We start from the raw sequence: 17,542 nt of genomic DNA on the forward strand, positions 1-17,542 counted from the left end.
TCTCTCATTCTCTCTCTCAAATAAATAAAATATTTTTTTATTTTAAATTATTTATTTTTTTAAAGATTTTTATTTATTTATTTGACAGAGAGAGACACAACGAGATAGGGAACACAAGCGGGGAGTGGGAGAGGGAGAAGCAGGCCTCCCTTGAAGCAAGGAGCCCGATGCGGGGCTTGATCCCAGGACCCTGGGATCATGACCTGAGCAGAAGGCAAACGCTTAACGACTAAGCCACCCGGGCAGCCCAATAAATAAAACTTTAAAACAAAATAATAATAATAATAAAAATAAAGTGAAAACAAGTTTTTGCCACTCCTTGGTTCAGTGGCAGTCCTCTGCCTTGAAGGGTAAAGTCCAAAATTCTTATAAGACCTACAGAGCCCATTGAGAGCTAATCCAGGCTAACCATTCTAGCTCTTTCTCATCATTTCCTCCTGGAAATGTCTGCTTCGGTCATATTTAATTACTTGGGGTTCCTGAATGTGCCAGCTCTCTATCAACTCTAAGCTTTTGTCCATTGTAGGTACTCAAAGATTCACTGAATGAATAAATAAATTGAAGCTATCCCTATGTGTAAGGTCATATGCTAGGCACTGGGCAAAGTCCCTGACTCAAATAACTTATAATCAGGCTGGGGGTGGGTTGGAAATACACAAGAAGTGAAAGGGGAAGAGAACCAACTGCCCTGCGTCAGGCACTGAGTGGGGCATTACTAATATTAGCTCATTTTCTCCTTACACAAACCCTTCCAAGTAGGTGTAGTATATATTTGCTACTGAGGGTCAAAGGAGTTAAGTAACTTGCCCAAAATCACACAGCTGGCAAGTAGTGTTGATTGAGCTTCTACTGTATGCCAGGGAATGAACAAGCTGGGTGCTATGCCAGGTACTATAGAGAAAGAGAGATGCTATCCTTGCTCTCCTGAACCTAGGTCTTCTTTTGCCATCACGTACCTTCCCAGCCTGATAAGACTGGAGAACCATCAAAAAGGAATATGTCATGTTAAACTTACCCTTATTAATATATGAGGGCCTCCAATAATCAAATGGTTGTTTAGTCATTAGCTTTTGGGCGACAGGTGTGTCTTACAATATCCTTCCTCTCCAAAGTTATGCTAAATTACAAAATCACCTTCAGGCAAAGGAGGAGCTCCTATAAAAAGTAGTTAAGCATATTCAAATGTGTGAGCATATATATTCCAATGGCAGCGGTGCCTGGGTGGCTCAGTTGGTTAAGCGTCTGCTTTCAGCTCAGGTCATAATCCCAGGGTCCTGGGATTGAGCCCTGCATCAGGATCCTCGCACAGCGGGGAGTCTGCTTCTCCCTCTCCTGCTCCCCCTGCTTGTGCGCTCTCTTTCTCTCTCTCTCTCCCTCCCTCTCAAATAAATAAATAAAATCTTTAAAAAAAAAAGAAAAAATATTTTCCAATGGCAGACCAGAATTCTGTGAGTTGAACCTAGGGAATCTACTAAAGTTGTATACTGAGAGTCTCTTTCCAATTTCCAAGGGGGAAAAATGTGAAAAGATAGAAATTTCCCAACATAAAATTTCTCCCTTCATCATTTTTATAGGGGTGGGAAGGGGGTGGCTGTGCACTGGAAGAGGGTGCTTTAGAATAAGAAAGTAGAGGGGCGCCTGGGTGGCTCAGATGGTTAAGCGTCTGCCTTCAGCTCAGGGCATGATCTCAGGGTCCTGGATCGAGCCCCTTATCAGGCTCCTGGCTCGGCGAGGAGTTTGCTTCTCCCTCTCCCTCTGCCTCTCTCCCCTGCTCATATTCCCTCTCTCTCTCTATCTCTCTCTCTGTCACATGAATAAAAAAAAAATTTTTTTTTAAAATAATAAGAAAGTAGAAGGGGTAGCAAATACAGAAAAGAACAATGGCAGATGTTCATCGAGTGATTATTATCTGGGGATTCTATGCTAAGCCCTTGATCCTCACAAAACCTCTATTATTGTCCCCATTTTACAGATGAAGAAAATGAGACAGAATGGTTGGGCAACTTGGTCACCCACCTTGAAGTAGCAGAGACAGAATCCTATGCAGTTCAGGCTTTCCAACTCAGAGCCCAGCGCTTAGTTATTGTAGGACCGCATATAGATCCATATGGAAGGAAGAGAAAAAACAGGCAGAAAAAAATCCTAGAATAGTGCCAGGAGCACCAGTTAAGTTGTTTTGACTTAAATTTTTGTTTGGTTGTCTCTCAGCAAAATGAAAATTCCATGAAAGCAGAGACCTGTCTGTCTCCTTTGCAGTTTTATCCCTAACACCTTGCATAGTTCCTGGGTGCTGAAGGATGAGAGAAGTGGTAAGTGAGGAGGGAGCTGTGTGGTGAGTAGGAACTTGGGCAAGAAAGGTCTCATTCCTCTGGAAATCTAATTAAATATCAATAATTGGCATAAGAAGGTAAGTAAGGGTAGGGTGAACCTGCCAGAAGGTACTCCTCAGGGCCAGCTGCCAAAGAAAAAACAATATTCCTACAAGTAGTAGGAAAACAAGAATCACAGAGTCTTGTTTAGAGCTTTAAGTCTTTGCCAAAAACCCCAAGAAACACATAACTGAATTTATAACACGGACAACTGAAGCGTGTAGTTTATAACATCAAATTTCCTTCACATTCTTTTTTTTTAATTTTTTAATTTTATTTTTTTAAAGATTTTATTTATTTATTTGAGAGAGAGAGAATGAGAGAGAGCACATGAGAGGGGGGAGGGGCAGAGGGAGAAGCAGACTCCCTGCCGAGCAGGGAGCCCGATGTGGGACTCGATCCAGGGACTCCAGGATCATGACCTGAGCCGAAGGCAGTCGCTCAACCAACTGAGCCACCCAGGCGCCCCTTCCTTCACATTCTAACAAAGGTTAGTTGAGTACTTGAGCTATCTCTGTGAACACTATAAGAACACTGAATACTGAATGCCTAAATACTGCAGGAAATCTGGAGGATTTCTGGAATGGTGATATAGAAAACTTCCAACTTTCTATCTTTGAGTCATGGCAAAGATAGGACTCGAGAAAAGTGCCAACAGTCAAAGCCAAGAGGCTGCTATATTACACTTTAAATGTGTCAGCTGGGGTATAACTATAGGGAAATATTGTCCCAAATCACAATACCATACATCACTGTCTAGTAATATATATACTGCACACACATAACTTAGAGGATGGCCCTGTAAGGGCCTTTTTGAGGGTGGGTATCATTGCTATTCACCTTTGTAGTCTCTGCAAGTAACAAAGTCCTGAGACCCAGTGATCAATAAATATTTACTGACATAGCGGGGTACCTGGGTGGCTCAGTCGGTTAAGCGTCTGCCTTCGGCTCAGGTCATGATCCCAGGGTCCTGGGATCGAGTCCCGCATCGGGCTCCCTGCTCTGTGGGAAGCCTGCTTCTCCCTCTCCCACTCCCCGTGCGTGTGTTCCCTCTCTCACTGTGTCTCTCTCTGTCAAATAAATAAATAAAATCTTAAAAAAGAAATTTACTGACATAGCAATAGTAACATAGTTCTCGTCATGAGAATACCAAAAATGCCTACAGTGGGTTTCCTGAATGCAGCTTCTACACTGGAATGACAATTTCTTCTAATCCCATTAACGCTCCAGTCCTACTTCTCTGTCCATTACTGGACTCAAGCAGGGCCCATTGATGTGAGGCTGTTTGTCTCATAAAATGAACAGATATTGAGCAAATCTCATATTTCACAGTTGTGCCAAATATAGATAATATCTACACACTTCAAGCTCCTGTTAGTGAGTGATTACTCTCACCCTGAGCTGGAGAACAGAACTGGGAGAATGGTTCTCAAAAGGTGGTCCCCTGGGCAACCACGTCACCTATACTTGTGAATCTGGTAGAAGTGCAAATACCTGGGCACCACCCTAGACCCACTGAATAAGAAACTCTGGTGATAGAGTCCATGAGTCAGTGGTTTAACAAGCACTCTAGATAATTCTGAAGCTCACTGAAATTTGAGAGCCACAGGGCTAGAACAGCTTTTACTCCTCCAATAGAGAATTTGTCACATTTATAATTTTATTTCTCAACTTGAAGTCTTACAAGGAGCTATAGAGCAAGTTTTCACAGATAAGGCCTTATTTGTGTATGTGCACATATGTATGTATCAATATATGTGTATATGTATGTGTTTAAAACATTTATCAGGAAATTATTTTTATTTTTTATTTTATTTATTTTTTTAAAAAGATTTTTTGTTTATTTGACAGAGAGAGAGAGAGTAAGCACACAAGCAAGGGGAGCAGCAGAGGGAAAGAGAGAAGCAGGCTCTCCACTGAGCAGGGAGCCCGACGCGGGGCTCGATCCCAGGACCCTGGGATCATGACCTGAGCAGAAGGCAGACGCTTAACCGACTGAGCCACCCAGGCGTCCCTTTATTTATTTTTTTTAAGATTTTTTATTTATTTATTTGACAGAGAGAGACAGTGAGAGAGGGAACACAAGCAGGGGAAGTGGGAGAGGGAGAAGCAAGCCTCCTGCTGAGCAGGGAGCCCCCTGCGGGGCTAGATGCAGGGCTGGATGCGGGGCTGGATGCAGGGCTCCATGAGGGGCTCAATGAGGGGCCTGATCCCAGGACCCTGGGATCATGACCTGAGCCGAAGGCAGACACTTAATGATTGAGCCACTCAGGCACCCCAACTTTTGAATTTAAAATTATCTGGTAAACATGCTAAAAGATGACTTTTTCTTCTTTCTAAAGTTTTTATTTTAATTCCAGTTAGTGTTATATTAGTTTCATGTGTGCTATATAGTAATTCAAAAGTTCCATATAGGGCACCTGGGTGGCTCAGTCGTTAAGTGTCTGCCTTAGGCTCAGGTCATGATCCCAGGGTCCTGAGATGGAGTTCCACATCAGGCTCCCTGCTCAGCGGGAAGCCTGCCTCTCCCTCTCCCACTCCCCCTGGTTGTGTTCCTGTTCTTGCTCTCTCTCTTTCTGTCAAATAAATAAATAAATAAAATCTTTAAAAAAAAGTTCCATATAAAAGATGACTTTTTTTGATGATAAGGTAATAATACTCCTGCTAGTCTTTTTTTTTTTTTAAGATTTTATTTATTTATTTGACAGAGAGAGACACAGCGAGAGAGGGAACACAAGCAGGGGGAGTGGGAGAGGGAGAAGCAGACTCTCCACGGAGCAGGGAGCCCTATGCAGGGCTCGATCCCAGGACCCTGAGATTATGACCTGAGCCGAAGGCAGACGCTTAACGACAGCCACCCAGGTGCCCCTCTTTTTTTTTTTTTTAAGATTCTGTTTTTAAGTAATCTCTACAACCAAAGTGGGGCTCAGACTCAAGATCCTGAGACCAAGAGTCACATGCTCTATCAACTTAGCCAGCCAGGCACCCTTCTCTGCTAGTCTTTTTTTCTACATAAATATTGATAGATACCTTTTATTTTTACAAAATTTTACTTTTATCTTCATAAAATTTTGGTACAGTTACCTTTTAATGATTGCATAAGGCTTTTCTGTGAGACATTTAGATTATTTCCTTTTTATTTTTGTCGTTATTCAAAATGTCCTTGATTATTTCCTGGAAGTCCAATCATAGGGACAGAGGCACCTGGGTGGCTCAGTCGTTAAGTGTCTGCCTTCGGCTCAGGTCAAGATCCCAGGGTCCTAGGATCGAGCCCCGCAGTGGGCTCCCTGCTCGGCGGGAAGCCTGCTTCTCCCTCTCCCACTCCCCCTGCTTGTGTTCCCTCTCTCGCTCTCTCTCCCTGTCAAATAAGTAAATAAAATTTAAAAAATAAAAAAGTATAACCCTTTCCATTAAAAAAAACCCAATTATGGGGACAAAAAAGGTGAACATTTTAAAACATCTTGAGAGACTTTTCCATGTTCTTCATAGTTCTTCGAAATAGCCGGGCAATTTCATTGCTGTTATACTTACTTAGTTGTTCCTCTGTTCCTCTAAGGTTGAACATTGATACCAGCAATTCTTAACAGAGGTGATTTTGTCCCCTACAGAACACTGGGAATATTTAGAGACATTTTCAGTTGTTACAATTGTTGAGGGGTATTATTGGCATCTAGTGGGTAGAAGCCAGGGATTCTGCTAAACATCCTGCAATGTACAGGACAGCTCTCACAACATAGAATTTTCTGGTCCAAAATGTCAATAGTGTGGAGACTGATAAATTTTTTTTTTAATTTTTTTATTGTTATGTTAATCCCCATACATTACATCATTAGTTTTAGATATAGTGTTCCATGATTCATTGTTTGTGCATAACACCCAGTGCTCCATGCAGAACGTGCCCTCCTCAATACCCATCACCAGGCTAACCCATCCTCCCAACCCCCTCCCCTCTAGAACCCTCAGTTTGTTTTTCAGAGTCCATTGTCTCTCATGGTTCTTCTGAGACTGATAAATTTTTATTGTTGTGTTATACATAGCACATACCAAAATATACCGTTTTTGTTTTGAAGTTATCTGAAATAAATTTTCTTTTTTTTTTAAGATTTTAGTAAATTTATTTATTTGAGAGAGGGCAGAGTGAGAGTGAGAGCACAAGCAGGGGGAGTTGCAGAAGCAGATTCCCTGCTGAGCAGGGAGTGGGGCTGGATCCCAGGACTCTGGGATCATGACCTGAGCCAAAGGCAGACACTTAAATGACTGAGCCACTCAGGCGCCCCTGAAATAAATTTTCAAGAGAGGACTTACAGGGTCAAAGTACATAAATATTTGTATGCTTCTCTCAATCTCTCTCTCTCTCTTTTTTTTTAGGGAGAAAGAGTGTGTGCTCAAGTGGGGGGAAGGGCAGAGGGAGAATGTTAAGCAGGCTCCATGCTCCAGGAGATCATGACCTGAGCTGAAATCAAGAGCTGGGCGCTCAACCAACTGAGCCACCCAGGCACCCCTCTATGTTTCTTGGTAATAGATTTCTTTCTTTTTTTTTTTTTCAAGATTCTATTTATTTATTTAACAGAGAGAGAGAGTACAAGTAGGCAGAGTGGCAGGGAGAGGGAGAAGCAGGCGCCTGCTGAGCAGAGAGCCCGACGTGGGGCTCAATTCCAGGACACTGGGATCATGACCTGAGCCACCCAGGCGCCCCTCTTGATTATAGATTTCTACCTTGTTTCCAAAATAGTTATGTTGCTTGATATATGTATTTATTTCTCTGCAGGCTAGGGAGATTTGATTTTACTAGGATGCATTAAATGCATCCACTTAGCACTTTATCTAGGCCACATCTAGAGATGTGCTAGAGCACAATTCTTCTGGCTTGATCTGAGAATGATTCTTAGTTTGACTTTGGAGTGACTGAAAGTGATTTCTGGTTTGACTTTTGGGCAATAATTATGTTTTGTTTTAGGAGATTTTTGATTCCAGAAGTATTTTATTCTGTCTTCCTTAGGTTCTGATATACCTCAGGTTGAAATTTCTCTTGCATAATTGAAGACTCTTCAGTATAGATACAGGAATTCAGGAGTTAAACCAACCAATATAAGGAGAGGAGGAGCCTATGGAGGAAAAAGAAGACAAAAAGATTTGTATACTGATTATTTGTTTTTCCAAAAGTATTCATTTATGATTATATGTAAGAAAAAGAGGATTTATAAACTATGTAATTGAAACCTCATTCTTGGAAGTATATCAAGAGGGACTAGAAGGAAGAAAAAGGTCCATAGATAGAATAATAATAACTCTATTAGCTTTAGTTTTCTTTTAAAAAAAAGTAAACGTATTCGAACAATTATGTAAAGTTGCTGGTGTGTAGTGCTCTTAGACCAAAATATGTTTCTTTTTTTTTTTAAGATTTTATTTATTCATTTGAGAGAGAGAGAGAGAGAGAGAGCACTCAAGAGCAGGGGGGGAGGGGCAGAGGGAGAGAGAGAGAAGCAGACTCCCCACCTAGCAGGGAGCCTGACATGGGGCTGGATCCCAGGACCCTGAGATCATGATCTGAACTGAAAGCAGATGCCCAACTAACTGAGCCACCAAGGCGCCCCCAAAATATGTTTCTAATACTTTTTCCTAGTATTCCCAGAATACTTATTCCCAGACCTAGTATTACCTAGTCCTAGGTCAGACAATTTCAATGCTTCTTCAAATGAGGGTCTTTTTTTTTTTTTATCTTTAAGTAATCACTACACCCAACATGGGGCTTGAACTCACAACCCCAAGATCAAGAGCCACATGTTCTACTGACTGAGCCAGCCAGACGCCCTTCAAATGAGTTTTAAAATATCAAGAAACTGGGGCACCTGGGTGGCTCAGTCGTTAAGCATCTGCCTTCGGCTCAGGTCATGATCCCAGGGTCCTGGGATGGAGCCCCGCAGCGGGCTCCCTGCTCGGTGGGAAGCCTGCTTCTCCCTCTCCCACTCCCCCTGCTTGTGTTACCTCTCTCGCTGTGTCTCTGTCAAATAAATAAATAAAATCTTAAAAAAAAAAAGTATGTTCTTTTATTTATTTATTTTTTTTAAAGATTTTATTTGACAGAGAGAGACAGCGAGAGAGGAAACACAAGCAGGGGGAGTGGGAGAGGGAGAAGCAGGCTTCCCGCGGAGCAGGGAGCCCGACGTGGGGCTCCATCCCAGGACCCTGGGATCGTGACCTGAGCCGAAGGCAGATGCTTAACGACTGAGCCACCCAGGTGCCCCAGAAGTATGTTCTTTTAAAAAAAAATAAAATATCAAGAAACTGTAGTACTAAAATTTTCCAAGGTCTTTTGTCATTCAAATAGTTTTTTTCTCAGGTCTCCCTTTGAGAAAGGTGGTTTTTCTTTTTGGTCTTTCATCCTGTTTTAAGATTTTATTTATTTATTTGAGACAGAGAGAGACAGAGAGAGAGAGCATGAGCAGTGCAGGGGAAGGATAGAGGAAGAGGGACAAGCAGACTCCCAGCTGAGCAGGGAGCCTGACTTGGGGCTCGATCTCAGGACCCTGGGATCATGACCGAAGCCGAAGGCAGACACTTAACCGACTGAGCCACCCAGGTGCCCCTTTATTATTATTATTATTATTATTATTATTATTTTTGAAGATTTTATTTATTTATTTATTAGAAAGCGAGCGAGAGAGAAACAGCATGAGAGGGGAGAGGGTCAGAGGGAGAAGCAGGCTCTCCGCTGAGCCGGGAGCCCGATGCGGGGCTCGATCCCAGGACTCCGGGATCATGACCTGAGCCAAAGACAGTCGCTTAACCAACTGAGCCACCCAGGCGCCCCCCTTTATTATTATTTTTAATTAATTTTATTTTTTGAGAGTGAGAGAGTGGCTGGGGGGAGACAGAGGGAGAGGGAGAGAATCTTTTTTTTAATTTTTTTATTGTTATGTTAATCCCCATACATTATTACATCATTAGTTTTAGATACAGTGTTCCATGATTCATTGTTTGTGCATAACACCCAGTGCTCCATGCAGAACGTGCCCTCTTTAATACCCATCACCAGGCTAACCCATCCTCCCACCCCCCTCCCTTCTAGAACCCTCAGTTTGTTTTTCAGAGTCCATCATCTCTCATGGTTTGTGAGGGAGAGAATCTTAAGCAGGCTCCATGCTAAGTGCAGAGCCCCACTTGGGGCTTGATCTCAAGACCCAGATCATGACCTGAGCCAAAATCAAGAGTCGGGCGCTTAACCCACTGCCACCCAGGCACCCCAAGATTTTATTTATTTATTTATTTATTTATTTATTTTAAGATTTTTTTATTTATTTGAGAGAGAGAATGAGATAGAGAGAGCATGCGAGGGGGGAGGGTCAGAGGGAGAAGCAGACTCCCCGCTGAGCAGGGAGCCCGATGTGGAACTCGATCCCAGGTCTCCAGGATCATGACCTGAGCCGAAGGCAGTCGCCTAACCAACTGAACCACCCAGGCGCCCCCAAAGATTTTATTTTTAAGTAATCTCTATACCCAATGTGATCAAGAGTCACATGCTCAAAAAAAAAAAAAAAAAAGGGTTGCATGCTTTACTGACTGAGCCAGCCAGTCACCCCCTGAATGTTCATTTTACTTTCAGAAAATATTAGGCCTCTTTTTACTCCCTGGAAAATGGACATGAATGCTTTCCTCATACTTCATAGCCACACCACTGGTATTAGAAACGCTCAGATCAGTGAAACTGTGAAACATTTGGAAAATGCATTAAGACGTAGATGGGGGCGCCTGGGTGGCTCAGTTGGTTGGGCGACTGCCTTCGGCTCAGGTCATGATCCTGGAGTCCCTGGATCGAGTCCCGCATCGGGCTCCCTGCTCAGCGGGGAGTCTGCTTCTCCCTCTGACCCTCCCCCCTCTCATGTACTCGCTCTCTCTCATTCTCTCTCTAAAATAAATAAATAAAATCTTTAAAAAAAAAAAAAAGACGTAGATGGTAGAACAGTGTGGAATTTTGTGCAAAACTGCATTAAAGTTCATCCTATGGATGGCTGTCTTCAGAGACAAAGATTTGGATGAAATTGTGATAGCCACAAGAATTTTTCTTCCTTTGCTTAACAATCTGTACCTCAAAAGAACGAACTATTGGGGTGACAGGATTTTCCTAACCACTCCAAGTCATCTTTTTCTAGCAATTCAAACAGGCCGTTCAGAAGAACCTCAGGGAAGGGGGAGTTTTGAAATTATGTCTTGTTTCCAGATCAAATTTCTTTTCTAAATGAAAGAAGCTGCTACACTTTCAGGCAGTATTTCCTAAGACTTATCTTTAAATTTCAAATTATCTTCAATTCGTTCGAGAAGTTGCTTATTTGTTAATTTAGAAACAGTCCTCTATTTTCTTCCCTGTATGCGTATGTATTTGTAAATATGGCATTTACAAAATAAATTACTCCTTTAAGTTATTGGAACACTTCTCAGTTTTCCATAACAAGGTCTGGGATTCCCTGATTTAAGTCCCCTTTTCTGCTTTGCTTTGGTGAGATAACAAACTAGTATTTGTATTTAATGAAGCAAGCCCAGCTGTCTCGATTTCACAGTTGTTTCAGCCGCTTTAATTTTGTCTGCGTGCCTTTTGAGCGTTTTGGGGTGGGAGGGGCGGCGACCGACGGGGCTTGGGCAAAGCCTGGATACCGCTCAGAGAAGCAGCTGCGACGACGTTAACTTGCAGACCACACAGGAGCGAGAACGGCCAGAGTCCGGAGACACCACGAGCTCGCTCACCCCGGGGCCAGACCCTGCACTCGCCTCGGAGCAGCCGCCCCATCTCGCGCACGCGCAACCGCACCGCCGCGGCTCCCGCCGTCTCCGGGGGCCTTTTCCCTGGCCGGCGCGGAGCTGTCCGCGGCGGCGCCTGACCCGGTTGAAGGGTTATTGTGAGGACAGGCTGCCCTGGCTCTGTTTTCCCTGTCGTGTTGTCGCCGGCCAGGAAGGAGGGACATGATAGAGTGTCGCAGAGGGAGGATCGTGGCCGAGAGCAGAGGCCCCTGTAGCGATGGGCGTTTGGGCCTGCAGGCAGTGCAGGAGGCGCTCCGAAGGGGGTCTTCTCTGGCAGCCGGCTGTGAGCGGGAGGCCTGAGCCCGGAGCCTTGGCGGCCGTGCAAGTTCCAGGGGACTGAGGCGAGGCGGTATGGAGGAGCTCGACGGCGAGCCGACCGTCACTGTAAGGGCACCCGCAACAGTCTTGCCTTCGCGGTCCGATGATTGTGTCTGCGTAGTCACTGTAGGCTTGTCTACCTCCCGCGAGGCTCCTGGCTCCCTCCCCAGCTCAGTTGCCACGGTTCGGAGGTCCCATTAGCTAGGTGCCCGTGTTTGGGTCGCAGTAGTGGTCGCTAGGTTTCTACTCTTTTTTGTATATTCAGAAATGCCTGGCTCGGAGGCCTCCCTCCTCACTCCATCCCTCACCCTTTCTTGTCTTCCCGACTTTCCCATCCCACTTCCCTCGCTTTTCCTGTTGGACTAGTGCTCTAGTGAGCGGGCTCCGACCGAGCAGAGGTCGAAGGAGCTTTTGTCTTCCGCAGATCTAAGCTTCATATCGCAACACCGTGAGCTTGGGTTCTGCTCCTTGTGCCGTGCTGGCCCAAGATTTACTAAAAGTATTCTCGGAGACTTCTTGTTCTTATTGCTCTGTTTGCTTTCAGTTCTGTCTGGACTTTCAAGAGAGTGTCAAATGTGAATGATCTATAATGTTCGTAAAGAGATTCGTGGCTTTTAGATACGAGATACCTACCGATCCTCCTACCTGGAAAACTCTTTTTCTCTCCGGTTTATCTCCTCATTTTTCAAATGCAAGAACCACACCCTCTTTCTCAGGAAAGCTTTCCCTTACCTCCCTGACTAGGGCAAATATTTCTGTCCATTATTGGCTTGTTCTGCACCTCCCAGCTCTTAGTAAGTTGTAAGCTTCACTAAACTGCAGGTTGCCTGATCGTATATTTATTGCTTTTGAGAAAGTTGAGATGCCTGCAGTTTTCAGCTAAATCCATCAGATGGAAAAGCAGTGTTTGACAAAAGCAGAGATTAAAGATGAGGGTCATTTCAAAGCCAACTGGACAAAATGAGACACGAGATCGTAAATAGTTAATGTGGGTTGTTACTCTATAAAACTTACTACTGTAGAGTGTTAATTTTTTAAGACTTGTGAGTTACTTTAAATATTATGTATCAAGGACTGTGTCAGTGTCAGTGAGAAGAAAAATTAGAATATCAGAATCACTGGAACTTTTTCAAACTACACATCATCTTGCCTTTCCCTCCTTCATTTATGTCAGAATCTTTCGATGGGGGCATCTTTCCAGTAACCTGCACAACCCTGGGGAGTCACTACTTTGATATTGAGCCATAAAATCTTTAAAAAAAAAATTAAAAAATAATATTTTTTGAAGAACAGAAGTTTAATTTTGATGAAGTCCCAATTTATAAATTGTTCTGTAGTTTGTGCTTTTTGTGTCCTATCTTTGCTTACATTAAGATCAAAAAGATTTTCTACTATGCTTTTCAAATTTTACAGCTTTTTCTCTACATTTGTGTCTAAGTTTTATATTGTCTATGGTGTGAGGTTTATTTTCTGCTTATGGATACCCATTTGCTTCAGTACCACTGTGTATAACACTTCCCCCTTGTGTGGCCTATTCATCCATTAAGAGTCTGCTAAAACATCCTCTTTTGTGTTTATCTCTGCCTTAGCATTTCTCCACTTTTTTTTTTTTTTTAAAGATTTTATTTATTTATTTGACAGACAGAGATAAGGAGAGCAGGAACACAAGCAGGGGGAGTGGGAGAGGGAGAAGCAGGCCTCCCACCGAGCAGGGAGCCCAATGCGGGGCTCGATCCCAGGACCCTGGGATCGTGACCTGAGCCGAAGGCAGACGCCCAATGACTGAGCCACCCAGGCACCCCTCCACTTTTCTTACTGCCTTTTTTTTATTGGACTTCCTCAGTAGACTGCTAGCTTTTGGAGGGCAGAAACTGTATCATACATTGTTGTATTTCTAGAGCACAGTACAGAAAAAGGCTTACTAGACATTGCTTAGTAGTTAAATGACTGCATTAGCCCTTCCTAAGAACTGACTGCACTTGTCTTGAGACCAGATTACTTCCAGCCAAATTTATTCTCTGCCAAAAATATTTATGGAGTGCCAACTTTGTGCCAGGGTCTCTTCTAGGCAGTGAATGAGAATCCCGGAATCCCCTGCCCTTGTGAGCTTTTATCTATTTACAGGGCAAGGTAATAACCATGTAGGAGAGTCATTTCAGGCACTGAGAAATGCTGTTGCAGTCATATGAGAGTTGGTGGCTTGGGTTAGACTGGTAGACATGTAAGTGGTTGGATTCAGGCTTATTTAAGAGTAGAACAGGATTTACTGATTGGACAAAGGTGGTAAGGGAAAGAGAAGAATCAAAAGATTACTCCTAACAGTTGGGGAAGGCTTTATCCCAGTGGGGGAATGGAATGAGACTTGGAGATGAGCATCAAGAGTCCTTTTTTGGTTCTGATGTTATGGATATAGCTCTAGAGGTTAGGTAACCTATAAAGGTGTGGATTAGGTAGTTGGATATATGAGGCTGAGGCTCAAAGGGGTTGATCTGAGTTGGAGAGAAAAATTGAGAGTCCTCATCAGAGATGGGACAGAAGCCATGGTATTGGAGGGCTCCTTTTAGTAAGTAACAGTTCATTTTATTTTTTATTTATTTATTTATTTTAAGATTTTATTTATTTGACAGAGAGACACAGCGAGAAAGGGAACACAAGCAGGGGGAGTGGGAGAGGGAGAAGCAGGCTTCCCACCAAGCAGGGAGCCCGATGCGGGGCTCCATCCCAGGACCCTGGGATCATGACCTGAGCCGAAGGCAGACGCTTAACGACTGAGCCACCCAGTGCCCCAACAGTTCATTTTTTTTAAAGATATATTTATTTATTCATGAGAGAGAGAGGCAGAGGCAGAGAGAGAACCGATTTGGTGGAACTCGATTCCAGGACCCCGGGATCACAACCTGAGCTGAAGGCAGACGCTTAACCAACTAAGCCAACCAGGCACCCCAGACAGTTCGATTTCTTTTCTATTTTTTAAAAATTCCCTTTTTCTGAACTATAGATCGTTAAATTACAATATAGTAATTGATTAAGGATACCTCTCCTTTTTATCAACACTTGCAAAGTGGCAGGCTGAGTTGAGGTGCCCAGGAAAGCTCGCTTGCTTATTCAGGGTTTAACAGACTGGGCTGACCTCAGCCACACTCAGCTGTATACATAGATTAGCACTTAACTTTCATGGCCACTTATTTCTAGGGTTCTACTTGGAAATCATTTGAAAGCAAAGCCTTTAGTAAAAATAACAGTGTCTGTGCCCTTTTTAAAAAAAATTTTTTTAACTAGTTGATTCCAGGAGTGAATTCAAAGAAGCAAATGTGTTTTGACTGGGGTCCAGGGGAGATGCTGGTGTGTGAAACCTCCTTCAACAAAAAAGGTAGGTTTTTATTTTATTTTTTTTCTTCCAGGTTATCCATCTTGGCACATTTGGTTGTTTTTCTCCTTTATTCTCTCAGATTTAACTAACTGAGGCAAGAAAGAGTTGAACTTACTTTGTACCATTTTCATTTTTGAACCTTTAGCTGTTTAATATTTTCATTAATTTATGGGATCTGGAAGATGTTGAATCCAGGAAAAAAATTAATAATCTTTGTGGTGTTCCTTTGTATTTAAAAATTTCAGGTTTTTTCCCTTTCTTGTCCAGAATGACTAAATTCCCTTCACAGCAGCCCCCTTACCTTGAAACTGCAGCTCTCATAGCCCTTACTTTTGTAGTATTATGAACTTGATGAATTCTGTTAGCTGTTGATATAAAGCACAAAAGATCTGGAGAGGGAAATGACTCTTCCTTTTTTTCTAAGCTCCTTCAGGTTTTGGACATGGATCTTTTCTTTCTGTTACAGACTCCTCTAGTAGCAAGATAAAACTAAATTTTGACATTTGATTTTGCTTTCTCCATTTCAAGAGGAGTCTCAGGAAATGTTGAAGATATTTTCTTGCAAATCTTTGATAGGTTCTTTATCCAAATGTGGAGGTTTTCCTCTTTTATAAAGAGGGGATTGCTCTAATGGAAGTCTTATAATTTTGGCAAATCATGTGGTGTGCAGTTCATGCAATTTTGAAGTGATGTAGTTAAAAATTTTTTTTCAATGTAGTTTTTCTTGATTTTATCATTAACAATTGTACCTGATGTTGCCAAAAGTTTATGGGATATTTTAGTATTAAAGATCTCAAGCTTGGGGTGCCTGGGTGGCTCAGTCAGTTAAGCATCTGCCTTCAGCTCAGGTCCTGATCCCAGGGTCCTGGGATTGAGTCCCGCATCAGGCTTCCTGCTTCAAGGGGGGGGGAGCCTGCTTCTCTTTCTGCCACTGCCTCTCTGTCTCTGTCTCTCATGAATAAATAAATAAAATCTTAAAAAAAAAAAAAGATCTCAAGCTTGGCAGAGCTCTAGAAGCTGCCAAAGGGACAATTGCTTAGAAGAGAACTTTCTTTGAATATGTCTGCCCTCTTTTCATACTTAATGGGAAAGCTTATCAGGATTTTTAGTTTGTCCTTGATTGTTGGAAACATGAGATTTTCTGTTTGTTTATGTCTATTGAAATCTCATTAGAGACAAGCCATTGAACATCATCACAGCTTGTTCAAGAAGCTGTTATATAAGAAATTTCCACAAGTTGCTGGTTTATAATTTATCATTATAGAGCCTTTTTATCACTGTTGCAAAATAGTTTAGGCAACTCTTGATTCTTTGTTTTAGGGGTAATGGCAGTACAAAGTAATATAGAAATATTATTTATTTGAATTTGAGGTTATATAAAATTTTGGCTGTAGGTTTCTTTTTTCTTTTAGATTATTTATTTATTTATTTATTTTTTAAAGGTTTTATTTATATGAGAGAGAGAGTGCGAGAGCACGCATAAGCAGGGGAGGGGCAAAGGAAAGAGGGAGAAGCGGGCTTCCCGCTGAGCAGGGAGCCCGATGCAGGGCTCGATCCCAGGACCCTGGGATCATGACCTGAGCTGAAGGCAGACGCTTAACGACTGAGCCACCCAGGCGTCCCAGATTATTTATTTATTAGAGAGCGAGAGTGTGCGTGCACCAGCAGGGGGCAGGGGCCAAGGGAGAGGGAGAAGCAGACTCCCTACTGAGCAGGGAGCCCAACATAGGGCTCTATCCCAAGACTCTGAGATCATGACCTGAGCTGAAGGCAGACGCTTAACTGACTGAACCACCCAGGAGGCCCTCAGCTGTAGGTTTATCTTATGTATTGAGTTATACATAGGCTAATATTGACTTTAATGTTTTTCAGCATATTTCAGTTGATGGAATCAAAAGGTAGTTCCAAAATAAGATCAAGTCACATGTTGGGCCTAGAGCTTTTATTTTTTTAAAAGATTTTATTTTTAAGTAATAGCTACACCCAATGTGGGGCTCAAACTCACATCCCTGTGGTAAAGAGTTGCAGTCTCTACCCATTGAGCCAGCCAGGCACCCCAGACCTAGAGCTTACTTTAAAAAAATAAAAGAAAAAGTAAATTAATTTTAAAAAATAAATGATAATTCATACTTTTTTTTTTTTTTGGATAGAGAGCAGGCACGCGAGTGGGGAGTTGGGGGCAGAGGGAGAGGGAGAGAGAAAATCTTAAGCAGGCTCCATGCCCAGTGTAGAGGCTTACGCGGGGCTTGATCTCATGACTCTGAGATCATGACCTGAGCCAAAATCAAGAGTTGGACGCTTGGGCGCCCGGGTGGCTGAGTTGTTAAGCGTCTGCCTTTGGCTCAGGTCATGATCCCAGGGTCCTGGGAGCTAGTCCCACATCGGGCTCTCTGCTCTGTGGGAAGCCTGCTTCTCCCTCTCCCACTCCCCCTGCTTGTGTTCCCTCTCTTGCTGTGTCTCTCTCTGTCAAATAAATAAAATCTTAAAAAAAAAAAAAAAGTTTAGGGTGCCTGGGTGGCTCAGTCGGTTAAGTGTCTGCCTTTGGTTCAGGTCATGATCCCAGGATCCTGGGATCAAGTCCCGAATTGGGCTTCCTGCTCAGCAGGGAGTCCGCTTCTCCCTCTGCTGTTCCCCCTGCTTGTGATCTCTCTCTCTCTCTCTCTCTCTCTCTCTCGAATAAATAAATAAAATC

At 43.0% G+C, this 17,542-nt stretch overlaps 1 protein-coding gene across 1 annotated transcript in view; it reads left to right on the forward strand.

The window, feature by feature from the left end:
- Positions 1 to 11,201: 11,201 nt before the first annotated feature.
- NUP85 (nucleoporin 85) overlaps positions 11,202 to 17,542 on the forward strand; it is a 32,320-nt gene continuing 25,979 nt past the window's right edge. Inside the window, exons 1-2 of the mRNA XM_032429455.1 lie at positions 11,202 to 11,546; positions 14,760 to 14,850. Coding sequence (XP_032285346.1) covers positions 11,514 to 11,546; positions 14,760 to 14,850 — 124 coding nt within the window. The 5' untranslated portion in view covers positions 11,202 to 11,513. The remainder of the gene's footprint in view (positions 11,547 to 14,759; positions 14,851 to 17,542) is intronic.

Source organism: Phoca vitulina, unplaced genomic scaffold, assembly GCF_004348235.1.
Source record: "Phoca vitulina isolate PV1807 unplaced genomic scaffold, GSC_HSeal_1.0 scaffold41, whole genome shotgun sequence".
NCBI classification, from domain to species: domain Eukaryota; kingdom Metazoa; phylum Chordata; class Mammalia; order Carnivora; family Phocidae; genus Phoca; species Phoca vitulina.